Source organism: Petaurus breviceps, unplaced genomic scaffold, assembly GCF_028583685.1.
Source record: "Petaurus breviceps papuanus isolate PSGF00001 unplaced genomic scaffold, PetGlider_PUasm1.0 186, whole genome shotgun sequence".
NCBI classification, from domain to species: domain Eukaryota; kingdom Metazoa; phylum Chordata; class Mammalia; order Diprotodontia; family Petauridae; genus Petaurus; species Petaurus breviceps.
The window spans coordinates 46672234-46695900 of record NW_027185798.1 but is presented as its reverse complement, the minus strand read 5'-3'; the positions used below and the strand labels follow the sequence as shown (position 1 = coordinate 46695900).

The 23667-nt window shown below is 44.9% G+C and overlaps 1 protein-coding gene across 2 annotated transcripts in view; it reads left to right on the top strand.

Annotated features, from left to right (window-relative positions):
• Positions 1-23667, top strand: part of KCNC4 (potassium voltage-gated channel subfamily C member 4) — a 68499-nt gene that overhangs the window by 5450 nt on the left and 39382 nt on the right. For both annotated transcript variants that reach the window (XM_069090407.1, XM_069090408.1), the window contains exons 2-3: positions 11296-12232; positions 18706-18903. In XM_069090407.1, the coding sequence (XP_068946508.1) occupies positions 11296-12232; positions 18706-18903 (1135 nt within the window). The remainder of the gene's footprint in view (positions 1-11295; positions 12233-18705; positions 18904-23667) is intronic.

The window sequence follows — 23667 nt, the reverse complement described above, 5'->3', positions numbered from 1 at the left end:
ATTCCTTCCCAAACTCTTTGTTAATTAGTCCCCTATGCCCCTCTATCCCTGCCAACTTCCTCCCTAAGTTGCCTCCTACAAGGCCAAGACACAGCATAAGCTCAGAGTACAGGCAGGAAAAGGGATAGAGATGGGAGTTATGGCGGGTTGGGGGGGGTGACAGAAAGAGCTCTGAAGGATGCCCAGGGGTGGCTTTTACTCTCAAAAGAAGTGGAATAAAAGAAAATCATTCTAAGAAGTAATTGGAATGCCATTTGCCTGCCCATCTCAAGACCCTCAGTCTTGCCCCAAGAAGACTTACCCTTCTTAGAGGGTTGCCTGGGACTTCAAAGGATGCAGAGATTAGCTACAAGAAACAGATATAGCAGATTTGAGCCTGGTCCTTAGCCCTGCTGGGCTTTTGGTGACTGCCCAATCTTTGCTAGAAAAAACAAACCCCTAAAAGACTGTGCCTTCTGCTTTGAGCCAGTCACCTCCATGAGGGGAGGCAGATAGTAGCCAGATCTCCTGGGCCCTACTCCTGGGTCCCTTAAGCCTGGGTTCTAAGTTCCAGACTCCTTGCCCTAAAGCAATTCTCTAGTTAAGTCTTTTTTTTTTGTCTCCTCCCTCTAAGCAGACAAACATTTGTTTTTGAACATCTTGTTTCTGGGATGATGAGGTGTTTGTGTTGTTTTGGTTTTTTTTGAAGGTTTGGGGGGTGGGAGTACGGTAGAGAAAATAAATTTGGACTATTTTTGGAAAGTGGAGAGAGGTACAGAGGATGTGGAGCTAGAAATGTGGGTCCTTGTGCCTTCTACTCCCCCCGCCCCTTACCTTCCCTAGTTGTGGGAAGAGGAGAGTAACCAGGTCCTAAGTCCTGGTGCACCACTTTTTGGCTTCAAAATACAAAACAAACTAGTTGGCATCCAGCCTCTTGGTAGTCTTGTCCAACTACTGCCAACCCTGCACAGGTGGTCATGCTTAGTATGACCAAAGCATTGGCTGACCCCAAGGAGACAGACAGCCTCTGGGATTTTTCATGGGTAAGTGGTGGAGACCATGACCTGATCTGACTTGGGTCCTTTGGAGTGTTGAGGATTTTCATTGAATCTTCTCAGGTCCAGCTCAGCATGGACTGTCCTATTCCTAATGCCAGCCTTGGACAAGATGCCAAGCTAAGCATGGACAGATGTAGCCCCCTTCTCTGGGCTGGCCAGGAATGATGACAGAGGGCTGGAATTTCACACCAAAGATCATCTTGGAGCACAGCTGCTAATGGAAGCCTGGTATCTGAGAGCAATCTCTCTCCTGAGTCTCAGGTCCAGTTTTTCCCAGGGACCATTTTCTGCTAAGAGGTTCCAGTGGATGTCGCCTTTAGTCACTGGAGGGGAGATCAGTCTACTAGAATCTCAGATAGAAAGGCCTTGACTGACTGACTCTCTCCTTGGACCAAAGGGATATTTTTGACATGCAATATTCATTTTTCTTTTCCATGGCATGGGCAAATGAGCTTCACTAGGAACAAGTATATCAGGGTTAGTCTAAAGATCAAGGCTCCTAAATTCAAAGGAGACTTAGGCCAATCTCTTGGGCCTCAGTTTCCTCATCTGCAAAATAATTTGATTGGACTATTGATTTTTAAGGCCACTTTCAACTCCAAAATGTTATAATCCAATGATTCTCTTTCTTCCTCTTTCCTCCCTGCCTAGCTCTGTTCCCACACTGGGTACCTGGACACGTTTGGGAAGCCCTGGGGCACACAAGGTTGGTGGAAATAGGTTAGGGTGAAAGGGTTCTGTCAGCTGCTTTAAACCAGGAAGGGAAACTGAGGAATTCAGACCTGGTAAATGGAAAGGTATGCCTATTTACCTGCTGAAATGTCTGCCTTTAGGTGTTTCTGGCAGAAATTTAGGGTGACCTATCTCAAGTCCATCAGCACCTATCTAAATGTTTCTAATTACTGCTTCTGTGGAATCTGTAGACAGAAAAGAAACTCAGTGCGCAGACACTGGTTTCGTTCTAGAGCTGAACAGCTCTACCCTCATCCCCCATCCTCCACTTCCCATACCCTGGGGTCCTGGGAAATGACGTTCTATTTCGCTTCTTCCCTGCCTGACGGGGGAGCAACAGTAGGTCTATGAGACTTGGTTTCAGTTTACAGCAACCTGTGGTCTGGTATAATAAAAAGCACACTCAGCCAGACATCAGTGTGTTTGCCACTAACTTTTTTTTTTGGGGGGGGGGAGGGGCAGCACTAATTCTTTATGTGAGCTTAGGGCAAATCAGTTCATTGCTTCCCTTGTCTGTAAAATGAGGAGATTGGCCCAGGTGTGGTGGCCCACGCCTGTCATTCCTGCTACCGAAGGGAGGCTAAGGCTGGTAGATAGATTAAGATCGGGAATTCTGAGCTTCTGTAGAGAACTAAAGCTGATTGAGTGTGCATACTATCTTGCACCAATATGGCAAATGCTGTCTGTACCCCACCTCCTTCTATCGAGGAGTGGGAGATCACTGGGCTTCCTAAGGAGAGACAAACCAGCCCAGGACAGAAATGGAGATCAAAGCTGGTCTGAAGTGGGGCTGGGCCATGAGTAACCTCTGCATTTCTAGTATAGGCAAAATAGTCTCAAATAAATAAATAAACAAATACTTATATAAAATATGTATTTATCTGTATGTACACACACATATATGCACATACACATATACATATATTTGTATGAGTATGTATTTATAGATTATGTATGTGTGTATGTATGTATGTATGTATGTATGTGTGTAAAATATAAAGTAAGAGAGTTGAACCAACCAGGCTTGGGACCTGGCAGGGAACCTTAGAAATAATCACTACTCTCACTCTGGGATTCTTTGGTCTTTAGTTTAGCCTGATAAGTATCTATTAAAAACATCTCCTATTGCAAGGCATGAACCTGATTGTAAAGATAAATGAGAATCAGTCCCTGCCCTCAGGGAGCTTCCAATAGCACCACGTGGGAGATAAGACAGGGGCACAATAACCATAGTACAGATTAAGAGCCTAATGACTTCCTAAGAAAGATTTGGACAGAGTACTCTGGTGGAAACTTACACACATACACACACACACACACACACACCACCCAACTCACTTTTTAAAGCCTTTCAGAGAATGGGAGAAGGGTCTTCATCTTACCTCACCCTAAGACAATTCTTCAAGATCAGAAACGGTCAGGTCAGTTTTCCCATCACCCCTCCAGGCTGTGTTTTCTAGTTCCCATCATTGCCTTTAAGGGTAAGGGAGGGGAGCTGAAAGAGGCCTAGTTATTTGTGCCTGGAAGCATCAGTCCAGCACCTTGTCTGATGAGCCAGAAAACCAAGAGAAAAGTGGGGAGGAGGAGTGCCTGCATCATTCAGTGTTGATGGGCAGCACGGGGCTGTTCCTAACTGAAAGCCAGATGGAGATAAAGGGTTTTGCTCTTTAAACCAGCCCTGCTTCCCAGCAGCCTCAGAAACCCCTCCTTGCCAGGATGTACAGACTGCTTCTGGGGGAGGGTGAAGGTACAGCTAAAAACACCCCTTAGGCTGTGAAATAAGTGGAATCCTCACCACTGCACATGAATCAAAGTACCAGATCACTCAGTTGTTTTAAAGCACAAAAGTACCAGGTCAGCCTTGCATGAAGGCACATCGGGGCATGCTGGAGATTCCACTGTGGGTATGATGTGAGAGCTTTTAGAAGCCCCAGCCCCTGGGATTCATAGGCTGCTCAGCCCCAGTGAGTTGTTTTCCCGAAGAGCTTCCTGTAGAGGCAGTGATGGGAAGATGCCAGCCTTGGAGGCAGAAGACCTGAATTGGAGTTCTGCTTTCACCATCTACTTTTTGTTTGCTTGGCCAAGTCACTTTAAATTTCCATTTCCTTCTCTGTGATTTAATTCAACAAACATATATTAAATACCTACAATGGGAAGACCAGCTAGCCTTGGAAGCACCCAGCCCTGGGTTCAAGTCCAGCCCCTTGCATACATCAGCTGGGGGTCTGGGGACAAATCACAAAGCTTCAGTGCATTCAGTTCAGTGTTCTAAGAATACAGGTTATAGTGAAAACAATTCTATTATTATTACTACTACTAATGACTAACATTTATATAGTGCTTTAAGGTATAAAACACACTTTACATATATTATCTCATTTGATCTTTACAACAAACCTAGGTACTATTATTATCCTCATTTTACATATGAGGAAACTGAGGCTCAGAGGAGTTCAGTAATTTGCCCAGAGTCACACAGCTAGTAAGGAAGGGTCTGAGGTAGTATTCAGTCTTCTAGAGTCTAATTGCAGAGTGGGATGCCTGAGATGGAGGGTTAGAGGTTTCCTTACTATGATGAAATCCCAGGTTCAGACTGCAACCCATCTGCAAAGGTATTATGATTAGGGGCACAAAGATAATAATGAAACCATGTTTGTCCTCAAGAAATTTACATTCATAGAGAGAGCTTTATTGTCCTGTGAAAGGGCGGTGGAGGTATGACAGCTGCCCTTCTCATGGCTTTTTGGTGAGGATCAGACAAGATAAAACATGTGAATGCACTTTATCCAGTCTATGATGCTTTGCTGTGAAGTGAATGATATATAATAAGAAGTTGTATTTCCCTGGTGCTTTTCCTCCCAGGAACCCTGTAAGGTAGGGCAGGAACTGCAACCCTCATGTGAAAGCGGAGAAAACTGGCTCTGAAAAGATCTCTGCCCATGCCAGGGTTGCAGCCCTAACCCACGGCAAAGCTGGAGTCTCCAGCCCAGACTTCAGGTCCCTCAGGCCGCAGGCCAGAAGATGATCATTGCTTAGAAATGGCTAAAAGCGCTTAGGCTGAGGAGAACAGTAGATTACATTCCTAAGAGGAGAGGAAGTGGCAGATGAAAGAAAAGCTCCCATCCCAGCTCTCATGGGGAATGGAGTATATTCTTTTGCCTTGGCATTAGAGAAGCTGGAGAGATATCCCTTGGTTGAACCATTGAGGTCCCTAAGAAAGAAGAGTGGTTTAGTAGAAAGAAAAAAAAAACCTATGAGTCAGGATGAGAAACTTGAATTCCATACCTTAACCATCTGCATGACCCTAAGCAGGTCACCTAACCTCTGGGTCCCTCAGTTACTTTAGCTGTAAAATGGATATAGCAAGATGTCTAGCTTACTTTCTTTCATAGGAGTTATTGTGAGACTTAGAAGAAATGATTAAATGAGAAAGTGCTTTGGAAAAAACCCAAAAAGGAAAAGGTTGTATACAAGTGCTAATACAAACAGGCAGCTAGGTGTCACAGGGGTAGAGTACCAGACCTGGTGTCAGGAGAACCTGAGTTCAAATCTAGCCTCAGATACTTGTTAGCTGTGTGACCCTGGGCAAGTCACTTAACCCTGCTTGCCTCAGTTTCCTCATCTGTAAAATGAGCTGGAGAAGGAAATGGCAAACTGTCCCAGTATCTCTGACAAGAAAACCCTTAATGAGGTCACAAAAAGTCAGATATGATTGAAAACAACTAAACAACAAGATTTCATTAGACTAGAAAAAAGCCATTCCTGTAAGCTTGGTGGCTTGGGCTTTGCAAGTTCCTTTTGATAATGACCCAGCTCTGATTAGAAACAGAGAGGGTTTGTCTTTGGCCATATAAGGAAACTGAGGCCTGAGAAAGCACAAGACAGCTCTTTCCTTTTCTTTCCCTTCCTTCCCCCTTGCTTTTATGCTGAACTCAGCCTCTTGGCTCCTCTGTCTGAACTTGTTTTTTCCAAATTAGTAATTAACTTAAAGCTTTGGCTCCCAGATGGGCCAACTTCCCCACTCAGGAAGCAGCAGCAACCTCATCACCCATTTGTCTCTGTAGCCATGCAGTGCCTGTCCACAGAGAGAGGCTCAGCCTCTACTCAGCCATCTCCAAGAGTCCAGTTTTTGGGTTTTCTGACCATTTTTCTGGTGAGAAAAGTGAGGCCCAGGAAAGAAACTTAAGCCTCATGTGGAACAGAGCCTGGAAGATAAATGTCAACTTTAGATAAAACAGAAGCAGGTTCTTGTGACCCTTTCTCTCTCCTTGGTAGCAATCCCTTCTCCCTTTGCCCACACACAAGCACAGAACTTAATCTGGTAGGGACTCTTGTGTTCTTTCTCTCTCTTCCCAGGAGCAAACCCTGCTCTCAAGAAAGGACCATAGATCATTATAAATAAATGAAAAGTCATACAATTATCCTGCCCAGGAACAAGGTGAGGTAGTGAAAGGAACTTGTCTTAAAGTCCAGAGGAATCGGACCCAAATGCCAGCGCTGCTACTTACTACCTGAGGGGCAAATCAGAACCTCTCTGGGCGTCAGTGTCCTTATTTGTCAAACAAGGGGGTTAGACTAGCTGACCTCTAAACATATGGTCCCTAATCTATCAGTGAACTCTTATTAAGTGTCTACTATATGCCAAGCCCCGTGCTAAGTGCTGGGGATACAAAAAGGGGCAAAAGACAGTCCCTGCACTCAAGGAGCTTACAATCTACCAACACTGGCATTTTAGCAAGAGAATAGGTTTTAAGACAAAAGAGTGACTCCGAAATTTAAGTTATCAGTTAATATTATGCAAAGGTATTCTGGGAGCAGGAATCCCTCACACCCCTGGAACTGTACCACTTGGCAACTGCCTATTCTGCTCACTTCTAAGGCCTTGGAGACAACACCTTTCCTTATCTTGACTGACCCTTAACTCCTGTCATCTGGGGGTGAGTGAATGCCTCATACCCAGGTGGTGAGTCCCTTGCACTAATGTGCCTGGATCTCCACTTTCCTTTTGATAGCATCACCATGTGATGAAATCAAGGAGTCCTTGGGGTCCCAGAAAATACAGCCCAATCAATGTACTGTACATTCCCTGCCTGTCAAACTGCTTCCCTGCACCCCAGCTTGTATAGAACCAGTCAATAAATATTGATTGTGCCAGGCCACAGTGCTAAGCACAGGAGATACAGAGAAAAGAAATAAAAGCAGCCCCTGCCTTCAGAGAGTTTATATTCTAACGGACGAGAGACAACACAAATGAATCATCTACAGAGTAGATGGAAAAAACCTTGGAAGGGATGACACTAGGGGATGAGGCAGGGATGGGACCAAGGATAGCCACCCAGAGAGAAGTGGCCTTTAAGCTGACAATGGAAGGATGCTAAGAGTTCTAACAGGGGAATAGAGAAGGGCCAGCACCAAAGCAGAGAAACAGGAGGTGGGGCATCCTGTGTGAGGAACAGCAGTGAAGTCAAGATGATTGATCACAGCATGCACGGAGAGGGAAGAATGTAAGAAGATTGGAAGGATGAGAAGGGGTCAGGTTGTAATGAGTTTTAAATGGCATACAGAAGACTTTATATTTGATCCCAGGGCCACAGAGTTTATTGAGCAGGAGAGTAACATGGTCAGCCCCATGCTTCAGGAAAATCATTGCCCACTGAGCAGATGATGTATTAGAGTGGGGAGAGACTTGAGAAAGGGAGACCAAGGAGAAGGCTAGTGCAATAGTTTAGGAGAGATAATGAGCTAGGGGGTGGCTTTATGAGGAAAGGGAAGAGGGCGAGTGTACAAGATGTAGAGAAAGAAATTATAAGATTTACAACCAATTGGATCTGTGAGCTGATTCCGAGATGTGGAAGGTGACACCAAGGCTTTGAGCCTGAGTGACTGGAAGGATGGTAGTGCCCCTGACAGTAATAGAAAAGTTCAAAAGAGGGGATGGTTTGGGGATAAAGATAATCAGTCCTGTTTTAGAAAAATATTTGTCCCACAGGCGCCAGGCTGGCTTCTCTGCAGGACAGAAGGAGAAGTCATTGCCCAGTATGAGAACTTATGCCAGAGGGGTAGGTTGTGATACTGGAGTCCCTGACGCTTCTCACTTGCCTCTCACTCTGGCTCAAGGGAAAGTTAAGATTCCCCAGGGACCTAGTCCAGGGGCAGGAGGCTGTAGCAAATGTCCTTGTGGTCTGAGGCATCTTATGTCTCACAGGCTCAACAGTCTGTGATTCTTCTCACCTCTAACATAGACCCTCCCTTTTCCCCCATCTGAAAAGGTGCCCCCAACCCCAAACTCTTCAGTAGCCAGACTGGGAGGCAAAAGAAAGAATGTCCGATTTGAACTCAAAAGACCTGAATCGAAATTATTCTGTATGTGTGACCCTGGGCCAGTCAAATCCCCTTTCTGTGCCTCACTACCCTCATCTGTAGACTGGATAAGCTCGAAGACCCTTTCAGCTCTAAATCTTATGAGCTTTAAGATCCCTCAATTCAAAATGCTGCATGATCTAGATTCACATCCTTGTTCTTCTACTTAAAATCACCTGTGTAATAGTGGGGGGAGGGGATGGCAAGTCATTTAACTTAGCACAGGGCTTGGCGTATAGAAGGCACTTAAACATTTATTGAATTGAATTGAGTTGAACTTCTATTTCCTTATCTGTAAAATAGGGATAAAAACATAGGATACATATAATGGATAGAGAGCCAACCTTGGAGTCAGGAAGATGTGACGAGTCCTAACCTGCTGACTGCATGAGTGATTCTGGGCAAATCACTTAAGCTCTCAGTCCCATCCCCCCTTCCCGCCCCCACCTTAAGAACTCTCTAAATCCTAAGTTTTTGAGCAATTTTTTATCTCCATTGATGGGGAAAATTTCCTCACTAAGAATTCTCTGCATTAGTGAAATCACAGATTTAGACCCTTTCCCCTCCAAATTGGCAATAATAATACCTGCATGTAAAACAACTCCAAAAGACTCATGATGGAAAATGTCATCCACATTCAGAGAAAGAAATATGGAGTCTGAATGCAGATTAAAGCAGACTATTTGCTCTCTTTTTTTGTTTTGTTTTGTTTTTTCTTTCTCATGGTTCCTCCCATTCATTCTAATTCTTCTATACAACATGACTAATGTAAAAATATGTTTAATGGGAATGTATATGTAGAGCCTCTATCAGATTGTATGCTGTCTTGGAGAAGAGGAAAGGGAGGAAGATGGAGAAAATTTAAAACTTATGGAAGTCAATGTTGAAAACGAAAAATAAATAAATTAATCTATAAAAAACTGAAATGGGTGCTAAAACTAAAAGGTATAGCAAAGACTTGGAATAATACTAAGGTTAATCCTGAGTTTACCCCTATGGAAAGCTATTACCCCTTTATATGTGATGAAAACATCAGTATCAATAGCAAAACAATTAGGAAAAATAGGAGCAATTAAATTTTTATTTCTTCTTAAAAAATACCTGCCCTGCCTACAGCACAGGATTTGTGGTTAGGATCAAATGAAGTAACTTATGTAAAGCACTTTGCAAACTCTAGAATGACTTATAAAAATCAGCTGTTACTATTATTGAGGAGTCTCTGAATGAAAGTCTTTTCCTCATCCAGGACTGGAAGGGGCTGAAATAGGGAAGTGGGTGGAAGTGTAGGCATAAGCAGGTGGAAATGGAAGGTTTTGGGGGGAAGGGGAGTAGGGACGTGAGAGTGAAGAAGCTGGCAATCCTTGAGCAGCTGGGATCCTGATGGATGGTGGATGGCAGCCACATGAATAACAAAGAAAGGTTCCATAATTGGTGCTATTACACATGCATTTCATCTCCATTCATAATGATTGGACACTTAAATCCAGTAGTCACTCAGCAGAACCCTGCTCTCATCATTCCGGCAGCTTCGTGGATCAGTCATTGTCACTGAACAGAGCCTTTGGTTCCCCTCTCTCCCTCAGCCCTGCCTCATGAACTGAACTTCCCAGAGAAGTGATGCCATTGTCTACTCTCATATATACCCTTCCTTCCTCACATCCCTTTCTTCAGAGGCTACCTCTTTATTCTTCATTGTGGGTTCAGATCAACCTTCAGTGTGAGTTCAGGTCAACATCTGGAAAAAGAGGACATGGTGAGAGAGACTGAGGGACAGTGGGATCATACATAGATCTTATGTAGGAAACAGATTCTCCATACAGGAAAAAACAGAAGGATCATTTGCTCCATCTACCCACTTTTGAGCAGAACCTTTAAGCATTCTAGGTACCTTATCCCCTTACATTATTGCAAGTTGCTTGAGAATAAGGACCCTGTCTTAATTAAATTTTGTCTTTCCTCCAGCACCTAGGACAGTGGAACTGTACCCGGCAAGCTTTTTTTTTTTTTTTAAGCAATCGGGGTTAAGTAACTTGCTCAAGGTTATACTGCCAGTTATTTCTAGGTGTGGTGCTAAGTGTCTGAGCCCGGATTCGATCCGAAGGTCATCCCGACACTGGAGCCGGTGCTCTTACTCGCTGTGCTACCTAGCCGCCCCTCCCAGCAAGCTTTTAATGTTTGTTGTAGTTTCTGTTTGGTTCTATAAGCATTTATTAAGCACATCTACAAGGCACCGTGCTAGACAATGAAGAGTACAAAAACAAAAATCAAGACTTGCTTGCCTTCAAAGAGCTTACTTCCTAATGGAAATGCAATATGCACACAGAGATAGATATAATACTAGTGAAGATGTGGAGGGAGGCAAGAGACACATTGGACAAAGTGTCCTGGAAATATTTGAGGAGAAAGGAAACACTACTAAGAATGTATAGTGGGAGAATCAGGGAAGATTTCCCAGAGATGCTGGTACCTGAATCTCTAAGAATGATAAGGCTTCTGAAAGGTAGAGATGACGAAGGCGCATATTTCAAGCATGGCATATAGTTTGTATAAAGGCAGAGAAACAGGAAAATGCCTTCCCTTTTTGAAGGCATTTTTCTTATATTATTAATTATTACCCATAAGAAGGTAAGCTCTTTGAGGGCAGGGACCATCTTCACTTTTTCTATGTATCCACAGCCCTTAGTACAGTGCCTGGTACCAAGTACCATTACTATGTAATAAATGCTTGTTGACTATTGATCTACTGGTGGCATATCCAAATCATGGAACAGCCAGTAGAATCCAGTTGGACTTGAGCGTCATGTGCATGAAGAGGGTTACGTGAAATTAACAATGGGAAGGTTGGTTGAAATAGAATGTAAACTCCCCGAGGACAGGGTCTTTTTATGTTTTGTCTTTGTATCTTCAGTGCCCCGTGCAGATAGGATTTTAATGTTCAGAGAGATCTCCTGAGATGAGCATTTTGCACTCCCACTCCATCACCTATCCTGGGATCCTCCTCTTATTTCTCGTTGTCAGGCTATGTATATTGCCCCCTACACCATGCCTGTCCAGTCCAGGGAAGTACAACTCCCTCTCATTTGCCCTAACCCCGCCAGAACTAGCCAAAGTGATATAACCTGGTGCCTCCCTCCCCCTTTCCTTTGTTTCCTTCCCTGCCCTGCAGGTTGTGGCCTTTGCTTCTCTATTTTTTATCCTTGTCTCCATCACCACTTTCTGCCTGGAGACGCATGAGGCCTTCAACATTGACCGCAATGTGACAGAGATTCACCGAGTAGGGAACATCACCAGTGTGCGCTTCCGGAGGGAGGTAGAGACCGAGCCCATCCTGACCTACATTGAGGGTGTCTGCGTCCTTTGGTTCACACTGGAGTTCCTGGTGAGAATAATCTGCTGCCCAGACACGCTGGACTTTGTCAAGAATCTGCTGAACATTATAGACTTTGTGGCCATCCTCCCCTTCTATCTGGAGGTGGGGCTGAGTGGACTCTCCTCCAAGGCAGCCCGGGATGTGCTGGGCTTCTTGCGTGTGGTCCGCTTCGTCCGAATTCTCCGTATCTTCAAGCTCACCCGACACTTTGTGGGCCTTCGAGTCCTAGGCCACACCCTCCGAGCCAGCACCAATGAGTTCCTGTTGCTAATCATCTTCCTGGCCCTGGGTGTCCTCATTTTTGCCACCATGATCTACTATGCTGAGCGGATTGGGGCCAAGCCATCTGACCCAAGAGGCAATGACCACACTGACTTCAAGAATATCCCCATTGGCTTCTGGTGGGCTGTGGTCACCATGACAACACTGGGCTATGGAGACATGTATCCCAAGACGTGGTCAGGGATGTTGGTGGGGGCGCTGTGTGCTTTGGCTGGGGTACTCACCATCGCCATGCCCGTCCCTGTCATTGTCAACAACTTTGGCATGTACTACTCCCTCGCCATGGCTAAGCAGAAGCTACCCAAGAAGAGGAAGAAACATGTGCCCCGACCCCCCCAGCTCGAGTCACCAGCCTATTGCAAGTCAGAGGAGACATCACCTCGAGATAGCATCTTCAGTGACTCTAGCCCCCCAGTGGGGGAAGAAGGTGTGATGGAGAGGAAACGGGCAGGTGAGGTTTATATGGGGGATGCTGGTGGGGTGAAGTTAAGGCCTTCAGATCAATCTCCTGCTTTGGGACCTGGGGCACAGGTTTTAAGGGGACTGAGAAAATGGCTCTGGCTGAGGTCCTTCTAGAGTTGTTGATTCTTGATACTTTATTTACCAGACTATGAGATGCACTTTTCTGGAATGGAAAACATTGGCATCAGATTGCCCCATGTCATATGGCTGCCTGCCACTCTGGGGGACTTGGAGTGAGTTCCCTAGGGTTTGCTGCAGGTACTCCTCCACTAGGCAATTCAATTCCAGGAGCATTTTATTTAGTGCCCACCACCATCAGCCAGTCAACAAGAATGTATATGCCAGGCATTGTGCTGAGTGTTAGAGATACAGAGATAGGAGGGGGAAGGTCCCTCCTTTAAGAGGCTCACATTCCAATCAGGGAGAAAATGTATAAATAACTAGAAGACATAAGCAGAGTAGATGAAAGTTATCTAAAAGAATACATAATTCAAAACACTGAAGATGTAAAGACAAAAATTAAAAACAGTGCCTGCCTGTAAGGAGCTTACATTCTAATGAGGAAGACAATAGGTATGTAGATAAGGAGAAGCAATGATGTATAGTAGAAAGAGCAGAAAGACAACCTGCCTGGTGACCTGAGACACAAGAGCTTAGATTTAGAAGGGAGCTCAGAAGCCATCTAGACCAACCCCTTCATTTAAAAAAATATTCATTTTAAACTTAAATACAAAATGAGAAAAGAATAAAAGGACATTTCCATGTACACAGCAGATCATAGAGGATTAAATATAAAGCAGTACATTTTCATTTCAAACTGTTTACCTTTTTTAAAAAAAATCCTATGTAACAAATACTCCACATTGTTTTCAAAGCTACCCAGATTTTCTGTGCTTCCTTCTAAGTTTCCTTTTGTTCTCTGCTGTGCATTTTTTATTTTATTCCCCCCCCATCCCCTCATTTTTATAGCTAAGGAAACTGAGCCCAGCTCCTCTAAATTAGTGCTTTCATCCCTGTATCATTCTAGTCTAGCTTAAACTCTGGCAGGACTTACATCTTTCCTGAGTCACTGATTGTTTCTGGGTTTCACTCTCCTCATATGCAAAATATCTATGTCTTTTTCATCCCAGACAGTAGAGAGGATTTAATGAGATAATAGAAATGAAGGTGATTTGAAAAGTTAAAACCACTTCACCAAAGTAAGGGATTAAAAAGGTAGCATGATGTAGTGAATAGACAGCCATATTTGTTGTCAGTGTGATCTGGGTTTGAATCTCCTCTCAGACACTCCCTAGCTATAGACAGATGAATTCACCTTTGTGAGACTTCATTTTCTCATCTCTAAAATGATGAAACAGGATTGTTGTGAGGTTCAAATGAGATGATGTGTATAAAATACTTTGTAAACCTGACAATGTTATATAAACAGCAGCTTTTATCTACTCCTTCAGGGGAGATCACTGACCTTACAAGGTATATCAGCAAAAGAAATACTTGCTTCCAAATATTTCCTGGGGCATCTCAAAACCTAATCAATAAGGTCAGTAAGGGTAACTCAAGGCTGCCTTCCATTATGCTTAACCTGGACCAAGCCTTCATGGGGTCCTGAGTCCAGATTTGGTCTTGTGAGTTTGAAATGGATGGAGAAAAATGGAAGAGAGGTCAGGTTCATGTAATGATAAGCTGAGAGTTAAAGGAGATAATCAACCGATGAGAATACTGAAAAAGGGGAAAGAAAGTTAGAGGAACTGGCATCATGTGGCCTGGGAGGATAAGGCTGAGGGTAGCCTTCATGTTCTTCAAAGATAGGAAAGGCTATTTTAATAGTTGGTTTTTGTATGTGTTTAGGATTGAAAGAGAAAACTCAGCACATGATGGATTCAAGTTTGGCTGCAAGAAACTATTCTTGACCGTTAAATATTAGAGTGGATTTCTAGAGGAGGTTATGAAACCCGTGCCTCTGATTTGCTGAGGGCAGGAGGATTGGCTGGTGGGTTGGCCATGACTTTGGTCTTTGGGGTAAATGAGTGGTTTGGTTCTGGACTAGCAGAGAGAGTCCTCCAAGATAGGGAACCGAGATAGTGGTCTGAGGGCCTTTGCCTGTGGTACATGCTAAAAGTTGAGCTGCCTAAGGTAATTTAATCAGCAAGCATTTATTAAGTACCTACTATGTTCCAGGAGCTATATCAGGCACTGGGGGGACAAACACAATGAATGATATAATCCCCACTATAAGAACTTTTGAGTTTAAGTGGATCCTGCTGGCTCTGTCTTCCCTCAGAAAGTAGGACAATATTCTCAAGGCTTCCCTCCCCTGTCCTTCACCCATCCCACTTCCTCATTTTTCAATCCCTGGTTCTTTGCCCCACACCCCAAGATATCAGAGCACTTTAAACTGTCTTCAGGGGTGTCAGGAGCTCAGAGAAAACTTATAGTCCCTCAGGCTAGTCCTTCATTGTTGTGTGTGGCATTGATGCCATACCCTTGGCATGATCTCAGTTGTTCGGCAGCTTCAGAGGGTATTCATGTCATTGTACCTTTGGGTGACAGTCACCAATCTTATCCCTTAGGATTTAAAGATAAGGAGATAGAGGTAGAGTAACTTGTCCAAGGTCACATAGGTGATAAAATGACAGCTGGTATTAGAATGAGGTTTCCTTGCTACTATCAGGTCCCCTTACCCACCCTGAAGAGCCCTGATCTCTGGGGTATTTTCCAACTCTGATATTTTATCTTTTAAAATTCATTTTTAGTTTTCAATATTCACTTTTATAAGATTTTGAGTTTCAAACTTTTCCCCCTCCATGCTCTCCCCTCCTCCAAGATGGCATGCAATCTGATATGGGCTAGACATGTACAATCATATGAAACATATTTTCACCTTAGTCATATTGTGAAAGAAGAATGAGAGCAAGGGAAAAACCAGGAGAAAGAAAAAAAGAAAAGACAATAGTATGCTTCTATCTGCATACAGACTCTATGGAGTTCTTTCTCTGATGTGGATCAGCTCTGGTATTTTATCACCATCATTTTGGTCACATTCAATCTAGGTGGAGTATAGTTTGGTGGAAAGTTACCCTAGGTTCCAATTCTGACTTATGACCTGGGGCAAATCATACAACATTTCTAGAGTTGTTTCTTTGTCTATAGAATGAGGAGAGAGGCCACAGGTGCTGTACAAAGTGCTACCTGGCTTAAAACTTAGTTATGCTGCTTGCCATCTCATAATACCATCTGGAACTTTCGAACAGGTAAGAAAGGATGAGAATCATAGTTCCAGAGTCCAAAGGACTAGAAAGAAGGAAACAATGATTGCTTAGCCATCAGGCTATACTAGGTACGGTCCAAAACATTGTGCTGAGTGCTCAAGGTACAGACAAAAATAAAACCACCCCTGTCCTCAAGGAGATTATATTCTGTGTATCTGTCTAATTATATTTAAAGCATATACAAGAGAAATACAATATAAATTTAGGAGGAAGGTAATAGCAATTCTTAAGAATAATAATGACAATCCCTTACATTAGTAAAGAAGTTTAACCTTTTTAAAGTACCTTTATATCTATTATCTCATTTAAGCTTCACAAATATTATTTCAACAACCCTGAGAAATATTTCATTCTCATTTTTCAGTTGAGGAAACTGAGGCAGAGATTGACTGACTTGCCCAGGGTCACACAGCTAATGTCTGGGGCAGGATTTGAACTCAGTTCTTCATGACTCTTCTATCCACTGGGCCACCTAGCTGAAAGTCCTTATTGGCAATATCCTGAAGGAGCTGCAGCAGTCCCAGGTCTGACTGGATTTTGGCTTCCATACTCCCAGAAAAGCTAGTAAGGCCACTGCATGGAGGACTGGTCCAGAGCCTGTGGCTGGCAAGGAGCCAGGAAACCCAGAGTTAGTCATGGCACAGGAAGGCTGAAATTTGAGTCTCCAGGTGGTTTCTCTAATGGACCCAGGGAGCTCCATAGTGAAGAGCCATTTGTCTTGGAAGGCCCTGGTATCCAGTTGGGATTCTTATGTAGAAAAGAGTTAGCCCTCCATTATTTAATCAGAGAATTTGAGACATAGAAGGGACCTGAATGTTTAACACTAGGCTGGTTCTCCATGCTTGTAGCGCCCCTAACCACAGTCTTCTACCACCTATCAGAGGTGTTTGCTCAGGGAAATAAACTCACTTTAAGACTCCTGTGGAGGCTTGATCCAGGCCAAGCATGATGGAAACTACCCCAATTTACCTATGGGCTACTTTATTAATCAGGTCTTAAGAAGCCCCTCCCTTGAGGGAACTTGCTTTGCTTAATGGTGGATATGTATTACAAGGGTTTTCTTTTTCTTTTTTGTGTGTGTTCAATTAAGGTATGGCAGAAGTGGGAGGTAGAGAAAATAAGTGCCTGTTAATTGAAAAAAAATAAGAAAACTAAATTTATAAAAAGCTAAAAAAGAAACTCCACACTATATAACAATTGGAAAGAAATATTTCCTTTTTATAGTACTGTAAAATAAAAGCTTCCCTGATCTCTCTTTTCAATCAGCTAACTATTTAACAAGCATCTATTAAGGGCTTATACATACAGAACCTGACACACAATTGACACCTTATAAATGCACAGGAGGGAAGGTAATAACAACCACATCACAAGGTAGTTTTGAAGATAAATGAGATAAGATACATAAAGTACTTTACAAACCTTAAAGTGCTATATAAATTATAGCTAACATTAGCTAATTTTATCAAATTCTTATTTGATTCATGGGTTGGTTTGATTGAAGGTATTATATTGTGTTTTGTGCAGGGTTTTAAAGATACAAAGGAAATAACCCCTGCTTTTAAGGACCTTATATTCTTTATTTCTTCTTCCTTTCTCTCTCTTTCTTTCCTCCTTCCTTTCTCTTTCTTTCTTTCCTTCCCTCCTCCCTTCCCTCCTTCTTTCCTTCCTTCCTTCCTTTCTTCCTTTCTTCCTTCCTTTCTTTCCTTCCTTCTTTCTTTCTTCCTTTCTTTTTTTCTTCCTTCTTTCTTTCTTTCTTCCTTTCTCTCTCTCCCCTTCTTTCTTGCTTCCATCCTTTTTTCTTTCTTTAGCCTAACTATCCATCTCTCTATATATCCATTTATCTCTATCTATCCATCCATCTATCTCTCTATCCATCTGTCTAGCTATTCATTACCTATCTATCCATTTCTCTTTAACTGTCTATCCATCTATCCCTTTATATATTCATCTCTCTAGCTAGCTAGCTGTCCACCTGTTTCTCTATCCACCCATCTCTGTCTATCCATCTATCTATCCATCCATCTCTCTATCCAATTATATTCAAATATATACAAGATGAATATGGTGTTAATTTGGCTGAGAGGTAATAGAAGTTCTTAAGAATAATAATGATGGGGCCAGCTAGGTGGTTCAGTGCTTTATTAAGCACCAGCCCTGGAGTCAAGAGGACCTGAGTTCAAATCCGGCCTCAGACACTTAACAGTAGCCATGTGACCTTCGATAAGTCACTTTTGCCCTAATTTGGCTGCCTTCCCTTCCCCTCCAAAAAAAAAAAAAAAGGAATAATAATGATGACAGTCCCTTACATCAATAAAGAGGCTTAACCTTCCCAAAGCACTTTTGCATCCAGTATCTCCTTTGAGCCTCTTGAGCAGTCTGGGAGGTAGGTAGCCCTGCTAGACCTCACCAGGTCAAAGAGGGAGAAGCTGGAGTGAAAGTCTCAATAAAAGGGCAGATCATTGGAAAGAGGGGCCCACCTGGAAGCAGATGGTTCTTGGAAAGCTGCCGAAGATTGTACAAGAAATTCTCAAGTCACAAAGAGCTTATCCCTTTCTTTAGTTTATCTTTGTCATGATTTCTCATCCATGGAAGGTGATAGAAGATGAAGAAGCACCAGCCAAGCAAAAAAGTTAGCACTGACATTGGATTTAGGGGCCTAGAAAGAGGGTCAGGCCCTCTATCCCTGAGTGTATGGTGGTCATGGGTTCATCCTCATCAGCACACAGTCTTAGAGATATTGGGGAACTTGTCATCAAGTCCAATTCTCATTTTACAGACAAGCAGACCCAAATCTAGAGATTTTAAGTGAGTTACCAAGAGTCATACAGCTAGTAAGTGTCTGAGGCAGGATCCAAACCCAGATCTCCCTGACTTGAAGACTTTGTCTATCTGCTTTACTATGCCATCTCTAAGATGACCTTTCTTTCTAGAATGGGAGGATTCTTTGGGTAGGCAGGAGGGGATGTGGTATCATAAGGACAGCTCCTTGCCCAGAGCTAAAAGGCCCTGACCCACCAATTGCAGGTCTGGAGCTGAGGTGCCAAGAAAGGGGAACAAGTCCCCATGAGGAGGGGTCCACCAGGCAGTGACTGATCAGCCTCAAGCAAAAGAAACATCACCCTTTCCTCCCCCATGAGTGCAGACCTTTTAATCTGTACTGTATTTCCCCTCTCCTCCCTGCCCTTAACAGATTCTAAACAAAATGGAGATGCAAATGTGGTGCTGTCAGATGAGGAGGGGGCCTGCCTTACCCAGCCCCTGGCCTCGGCCCCAGAGGAACGAAGGGCCATGCGCCGTTCCAGCACCAGGGACAAGAACAAGAAAGCTGCCACCTGTTTTCTGCTCAGTGCCGGAGACTACGCTTGTGCTGATGGCAGTGTCCGAAAAGGTAAGGAAGGCCCTGCTGTCCAGTGTGAGGTGGGAAAGAGGGCATCTAGGAACAGGTGAGCCAGAGTCTGGGTGAGGAGGTCCCAGGGTGGGACCCTTTCCACTGTCTTCTCAATATGGTAGCCCCATCTCCAAGACTTTAAATTAGGTTCAGGCTTATGTGCCCCCAGCCCTTCTGTTTGTGACTATTCCTGCCCCTTCTCCTCCACCTCCTTATACTGACCACCAGCTTCAGTGTGTACCCCACACTAAGCCTATTCTTCCAGGGACATATCTCCTCTTTATAAATCCCAGTTTAATTACCTTCCTTCTTCCTCCATTTTTCACTTCTTGGCCCTCCTATACTATTGACTCTGGCTGTTTGACCCTTCCCAGTACCCACAGCTTAAGTCCAATTTGGTCCACCCCCATCCCCATAAGCATAGCCCTGCATTCCTCATTCATCTCTCTCTCTTTCCACTGGCTTCCACCTCTGACATCACCACCAGCTCTGGGCCTTTCCTTTCTTAGGGGCCCAGTCAAGTTCCAATCCATTTCTGGTGCTCTGGGTTAGGTTTGGTCTGGGTATGAGATGCTTCTGGAGCCCTGAAATGTCTTACCAGTCTGCTGAGATTTTCCAGGTCATTTTCTCCTGGATAGCCCCCACCAGAAGGAGAATCCACAGCTGTTCCAAAGGCAGGACTGCTAGATAACCCTGGATGAGTAAAGAATAAAAAACCAGAATCCACCCCTCTAAAATTGGATTCTAGAACTCATGTCCCACTTCTAGACAAGGATCAGACCTTGGACAGAGGCTATCCCAGAAGGTCAAATTCCCCATAGTTTGAATAGTCAAGCAGAGAGGAAGAAGCTTTTAAGGAGGCCTTCCTTAGTCTGCCAGTGTCTCCAGTGAATGGGCCAGGCTAGCCCATACCCAAGTGCCTGCCAGAACAGAGCATTGATGCTGGTGAGGACATGGGTTCAAATTCTACTCCTGACGCTTGTGACCTTGGGCTAGATTTGGTGCTAAGATATCTTCTTCACCATCATCCTCTCCCTGGATTTCCAAGGTCACCCTAGGACAGTGTGCTTAGCTCCAGGCCTCTGGGAATTCAAACAGTCGAATTAGGGGATCTAAGGAATGGTTAAAATGCATAGAAAGGCTGCTTCTGTCAATGACATCTGACAATACAATTGCTTCTATATCATGACTGCATCTCCACTTTGAATGTTGTCAATGCCTTTGTTAATGCTGAAGATGGGGTTCAGTTTCTGACCCCAGGCTTAGGAACAACTCCTCTTGTACCCATGCACTTGTATCCCATACACCTGAGCCTAACCAGAGAGTCTGCCTGGAGGAGGATCTATGTTCTAAGCTGGAGTATTTCTTATATATCTCCCCAGCAGGGAGTGCTTCCTGTCTTGGGCCTCTCCTCTTTCTCCTTGCCCATCTAGCTATTCCTTTCACCCTGTACCCCACATCCTCCATGCCTCTGACCTCTCCTGTCCTAATTTTTATTATTTCTAGCTCAGCCCTGACCATTTATCCCTGGTCAGCGGGACTGCCCAGATCCTCTCTTCTCAACTTAGTCCTTCCCTGTCCTTCCCTCTCCAGCCAAGAGCCCCAGAATACCCAGTCCCTGGTTCTTCATCATTCAGTCCTGGTACTTTCCCTTAGCCTGTCCCCACCTTCCCCTCCCCCAGGGGCATATCATTGACTCTGCCCAGCTGCCTACCAGCTCCTTTCACCAAGCCTTCTAGGAATTTACTTTCCATGTATAAGAATGTTTCATGAGTATTAAGCTAATGGCCCCACAGTAATATTGTTTTTCCCAAAGTCATCTTTTCATGGAACAAGTTAACAGTGGCAGGGTGGCATATTCCTGCAGTTTGAAACTCTTAGACCTGCTTAGAAAGGAAATCCTAAGGCTGAATTAATAATCAGACCCTGGAGGGGGGGATTTATTTTAGCCTTACTTGATTCCTGTACTCAGCTCCCTTGGGCAACATGCCTCCTTAGTCAGGCTGGAGTCACAGCCTGGCCCCCATGCAAGAAAGGGGTACCAATTGGCAACTAGATCAGACATTCCTTCTTGGCACCAGAATGAATTGCTATATTGCCCTAGGAGAATCACTTGCTGTTTCTTTGCCTTGGTGATGTTTTCTGTGAAACAGGGACCAGAAATAGTGGTCTGCAATGTACTGAGAGTGGTAGGGCCAAAATGAATCTAGCCCTAGAGTTCCAGGGTTGACAATTATCCCCATTGAGAATCATCCCAGAGCTCCTGGCAGTGGGGGATAGGTCCTCACAGGAAACTGTTCCTCAACTCCTGCTCTGCTTCAGGGCCCAGGTGGCCCACTCCTGGTCAGAGAATGAAGGGGAGGTTGGGGACTGGAGTATAATCAGGGGGCTGACCCTTGTACTGAGGGAAAGAAAAGGCCTAAGGGTTTCTGGCCATGTGAAGGAAGTGTTCCCAGGTTCAGTTCAATGGCTAAATATTGTCTGAGCAGATGGCTCTTTCCCCTCTCCATCTGAGTCAGCTGCCCCAGCCGTCCCCTATGGCCCTTTTTTCTGCCCCCATTCTTAGTGACTTTGTACTCAAGGGTGAAATGAGCCCATCCCCAAACAAGGTTTTCCACTCTTCTTTACCAATCATGGCACCTCATCCCAATGGTTAGGGCCTAGGTTTCAGTATAGAGAACAGACCTGGGTTCAAAGCCTACCTCTGACACTTACCACCTGTGTGACCTTGGGTGAGTCAATTTACTCCTATGGACTTCTTTTTTCCTGATCTATATAATGAGAGAGGTGGAGATGGCCTCCAAGTCCCTTCCAGCCATACATCTATGATCTGTGACTTTCTACCTTTCCACAAGGAAACAGTACTGCCCCAAGCACCAGGGAGTATGGGAGCCAGTGAGTGCCTTAGACCATATGGGTCTGTATGCAAGGATGAATTCAGACATGTGCTTTCTGCAGAATATGTGAGTGACATCAGCAGAAGAAACAGGTCTTCCGTGGGCTTCTGTTTCAATAACGGACATGGAAGGGTATCAGAGTGTGTGTTCCAAGGTTGCATCAATGGTTGGGGAGGTGGCAAGGATGGGGACAGAAGCTGGGGGAGTGGCATCTGGCTCTGGGGGCGTCCACATGTTGGCATGTAGTAAGAGCTAGTGTGTGTATGTGTTTGTGGAGAAGGGAAAACCTGCCTCCCGCTGCCAACACAGACTGTGCCTCAGGGAGAAGAGCCCTCTGGGGTGCCCACTGGGCCCAGCCACTGTGTTTGTGAAATGCCTGTACACAGCTCCTTGGTAACAAATACGTTGCTTAGCCAATTAGAGTGACCTTCATGAGGGAACAGGTGGGTTGCTGGGAAACAACAGGCCCTGCTAAGCAAGTGTGGCAATTAGCATTCTCGAACCCCCAACGCTCGGCAACTTTCCCTGAACCTAGTACCCGAGCCCAGTTTGGAAACAGCATGGTGGGGAGCAGTCGTGGGGCCAGGCCCACAGCATGAAGCGAGCCGACTTCACGAGAGCCCCTCAGCAGAGATGCCACTCACTGCCCCCACTATTAGAAAAGGAGGAAGGCGATTTGAGTGAGGAATGCTCAAGGTCAGGGGAGGCCTGTCTAGGAGTGATGATGTGGCAGAGGTGGGGTGGGGCAAGCCAGAGGGTTAGTGACTATGGGAATCATAGCAGGCCAAGTTCTCTATGCAAGAGATTTATATGAGACATTTTTCCCTGGGAGGGGAAGAATTTGTTTCCAGGTGGGAGATGAGAGCTGGTAAACCAGGGGACGTTTGGCCCTGGGGGTTCCCCTTCAGTGCCCTTGGTGAAAATACTGCATAGCCTAAGTGGGCAGTGAAGCCTGTCTCTCATCACACGTCTGCCTTTTCTTCACCAAGGCTGTGAAAAGTCCCGAAGCCTAAACAACATATCCGGAACAGCAGGAACAAGTCTGGGGCTCTCTCCACTCACATCGAGCTACAGCTCACCCTACCCTCCAAGAAAGCTCCTGCTCTCCCACCCCTTCCATTCTCTAACGGGCCCGACACAAGGACACGCTGCTTCTTAACCAACCCGTCTCCAACGCCACCGTGCATCAAGGCTGCTCCAGCTCACCCTCATCCTCCTCGCCCGCCCTCTGCCTCCCCCATGCCCGCCTCTCCCCCTCTCCCTGCCATGACTCATGCTGCCCATATTGATGCTTCCCAGCCCCCTACACTATCCCTCCCCTGCTCAGGCATAACAGCCTGCAGACTTTGGCCCTCTTGGGTCTTCTTACTCCAACAGCATCCGACTCTTCAGAATTCTCAGATCCAGAGTCATTGACCAAAAGCAGAGAACCCCCCTCTGCTGCCCCCCTCAGATCTCTAGGTTCATCCTGAGAGGACAAAGAGCCAGCCCCTGGCCCTCATCTCTCTCAGGGCTCCCTCTCTCCCTCTTCTTTCCTGCTGTCTTCGTTCTGGGCAGAGCCATGTGGGTGCGTACCCCGGCGGTGCCCACACACATATATGTCTTAGAGCCTGCTGAACTATGCTGGGGCCTTAGCACCTTTCTTACCTCAGACATTTATTTTTTTAATTGCAACAAATACATTCCATTTCCATGCTGCCTTTAGCCAGTAACGAAATAATCCATGCAAGGATGTCTTTGTCTGTCTGTCTGTTTCCCCGCAAGAGTTTGGGCCCACTTGCCATAAATGGTCTTTCGTTCACCTCTCTTCTCCCCAGATCCATCATTCTCTCTCTCTCTCTCTCTCTCTCTCTCTCTCTCTCTCTCT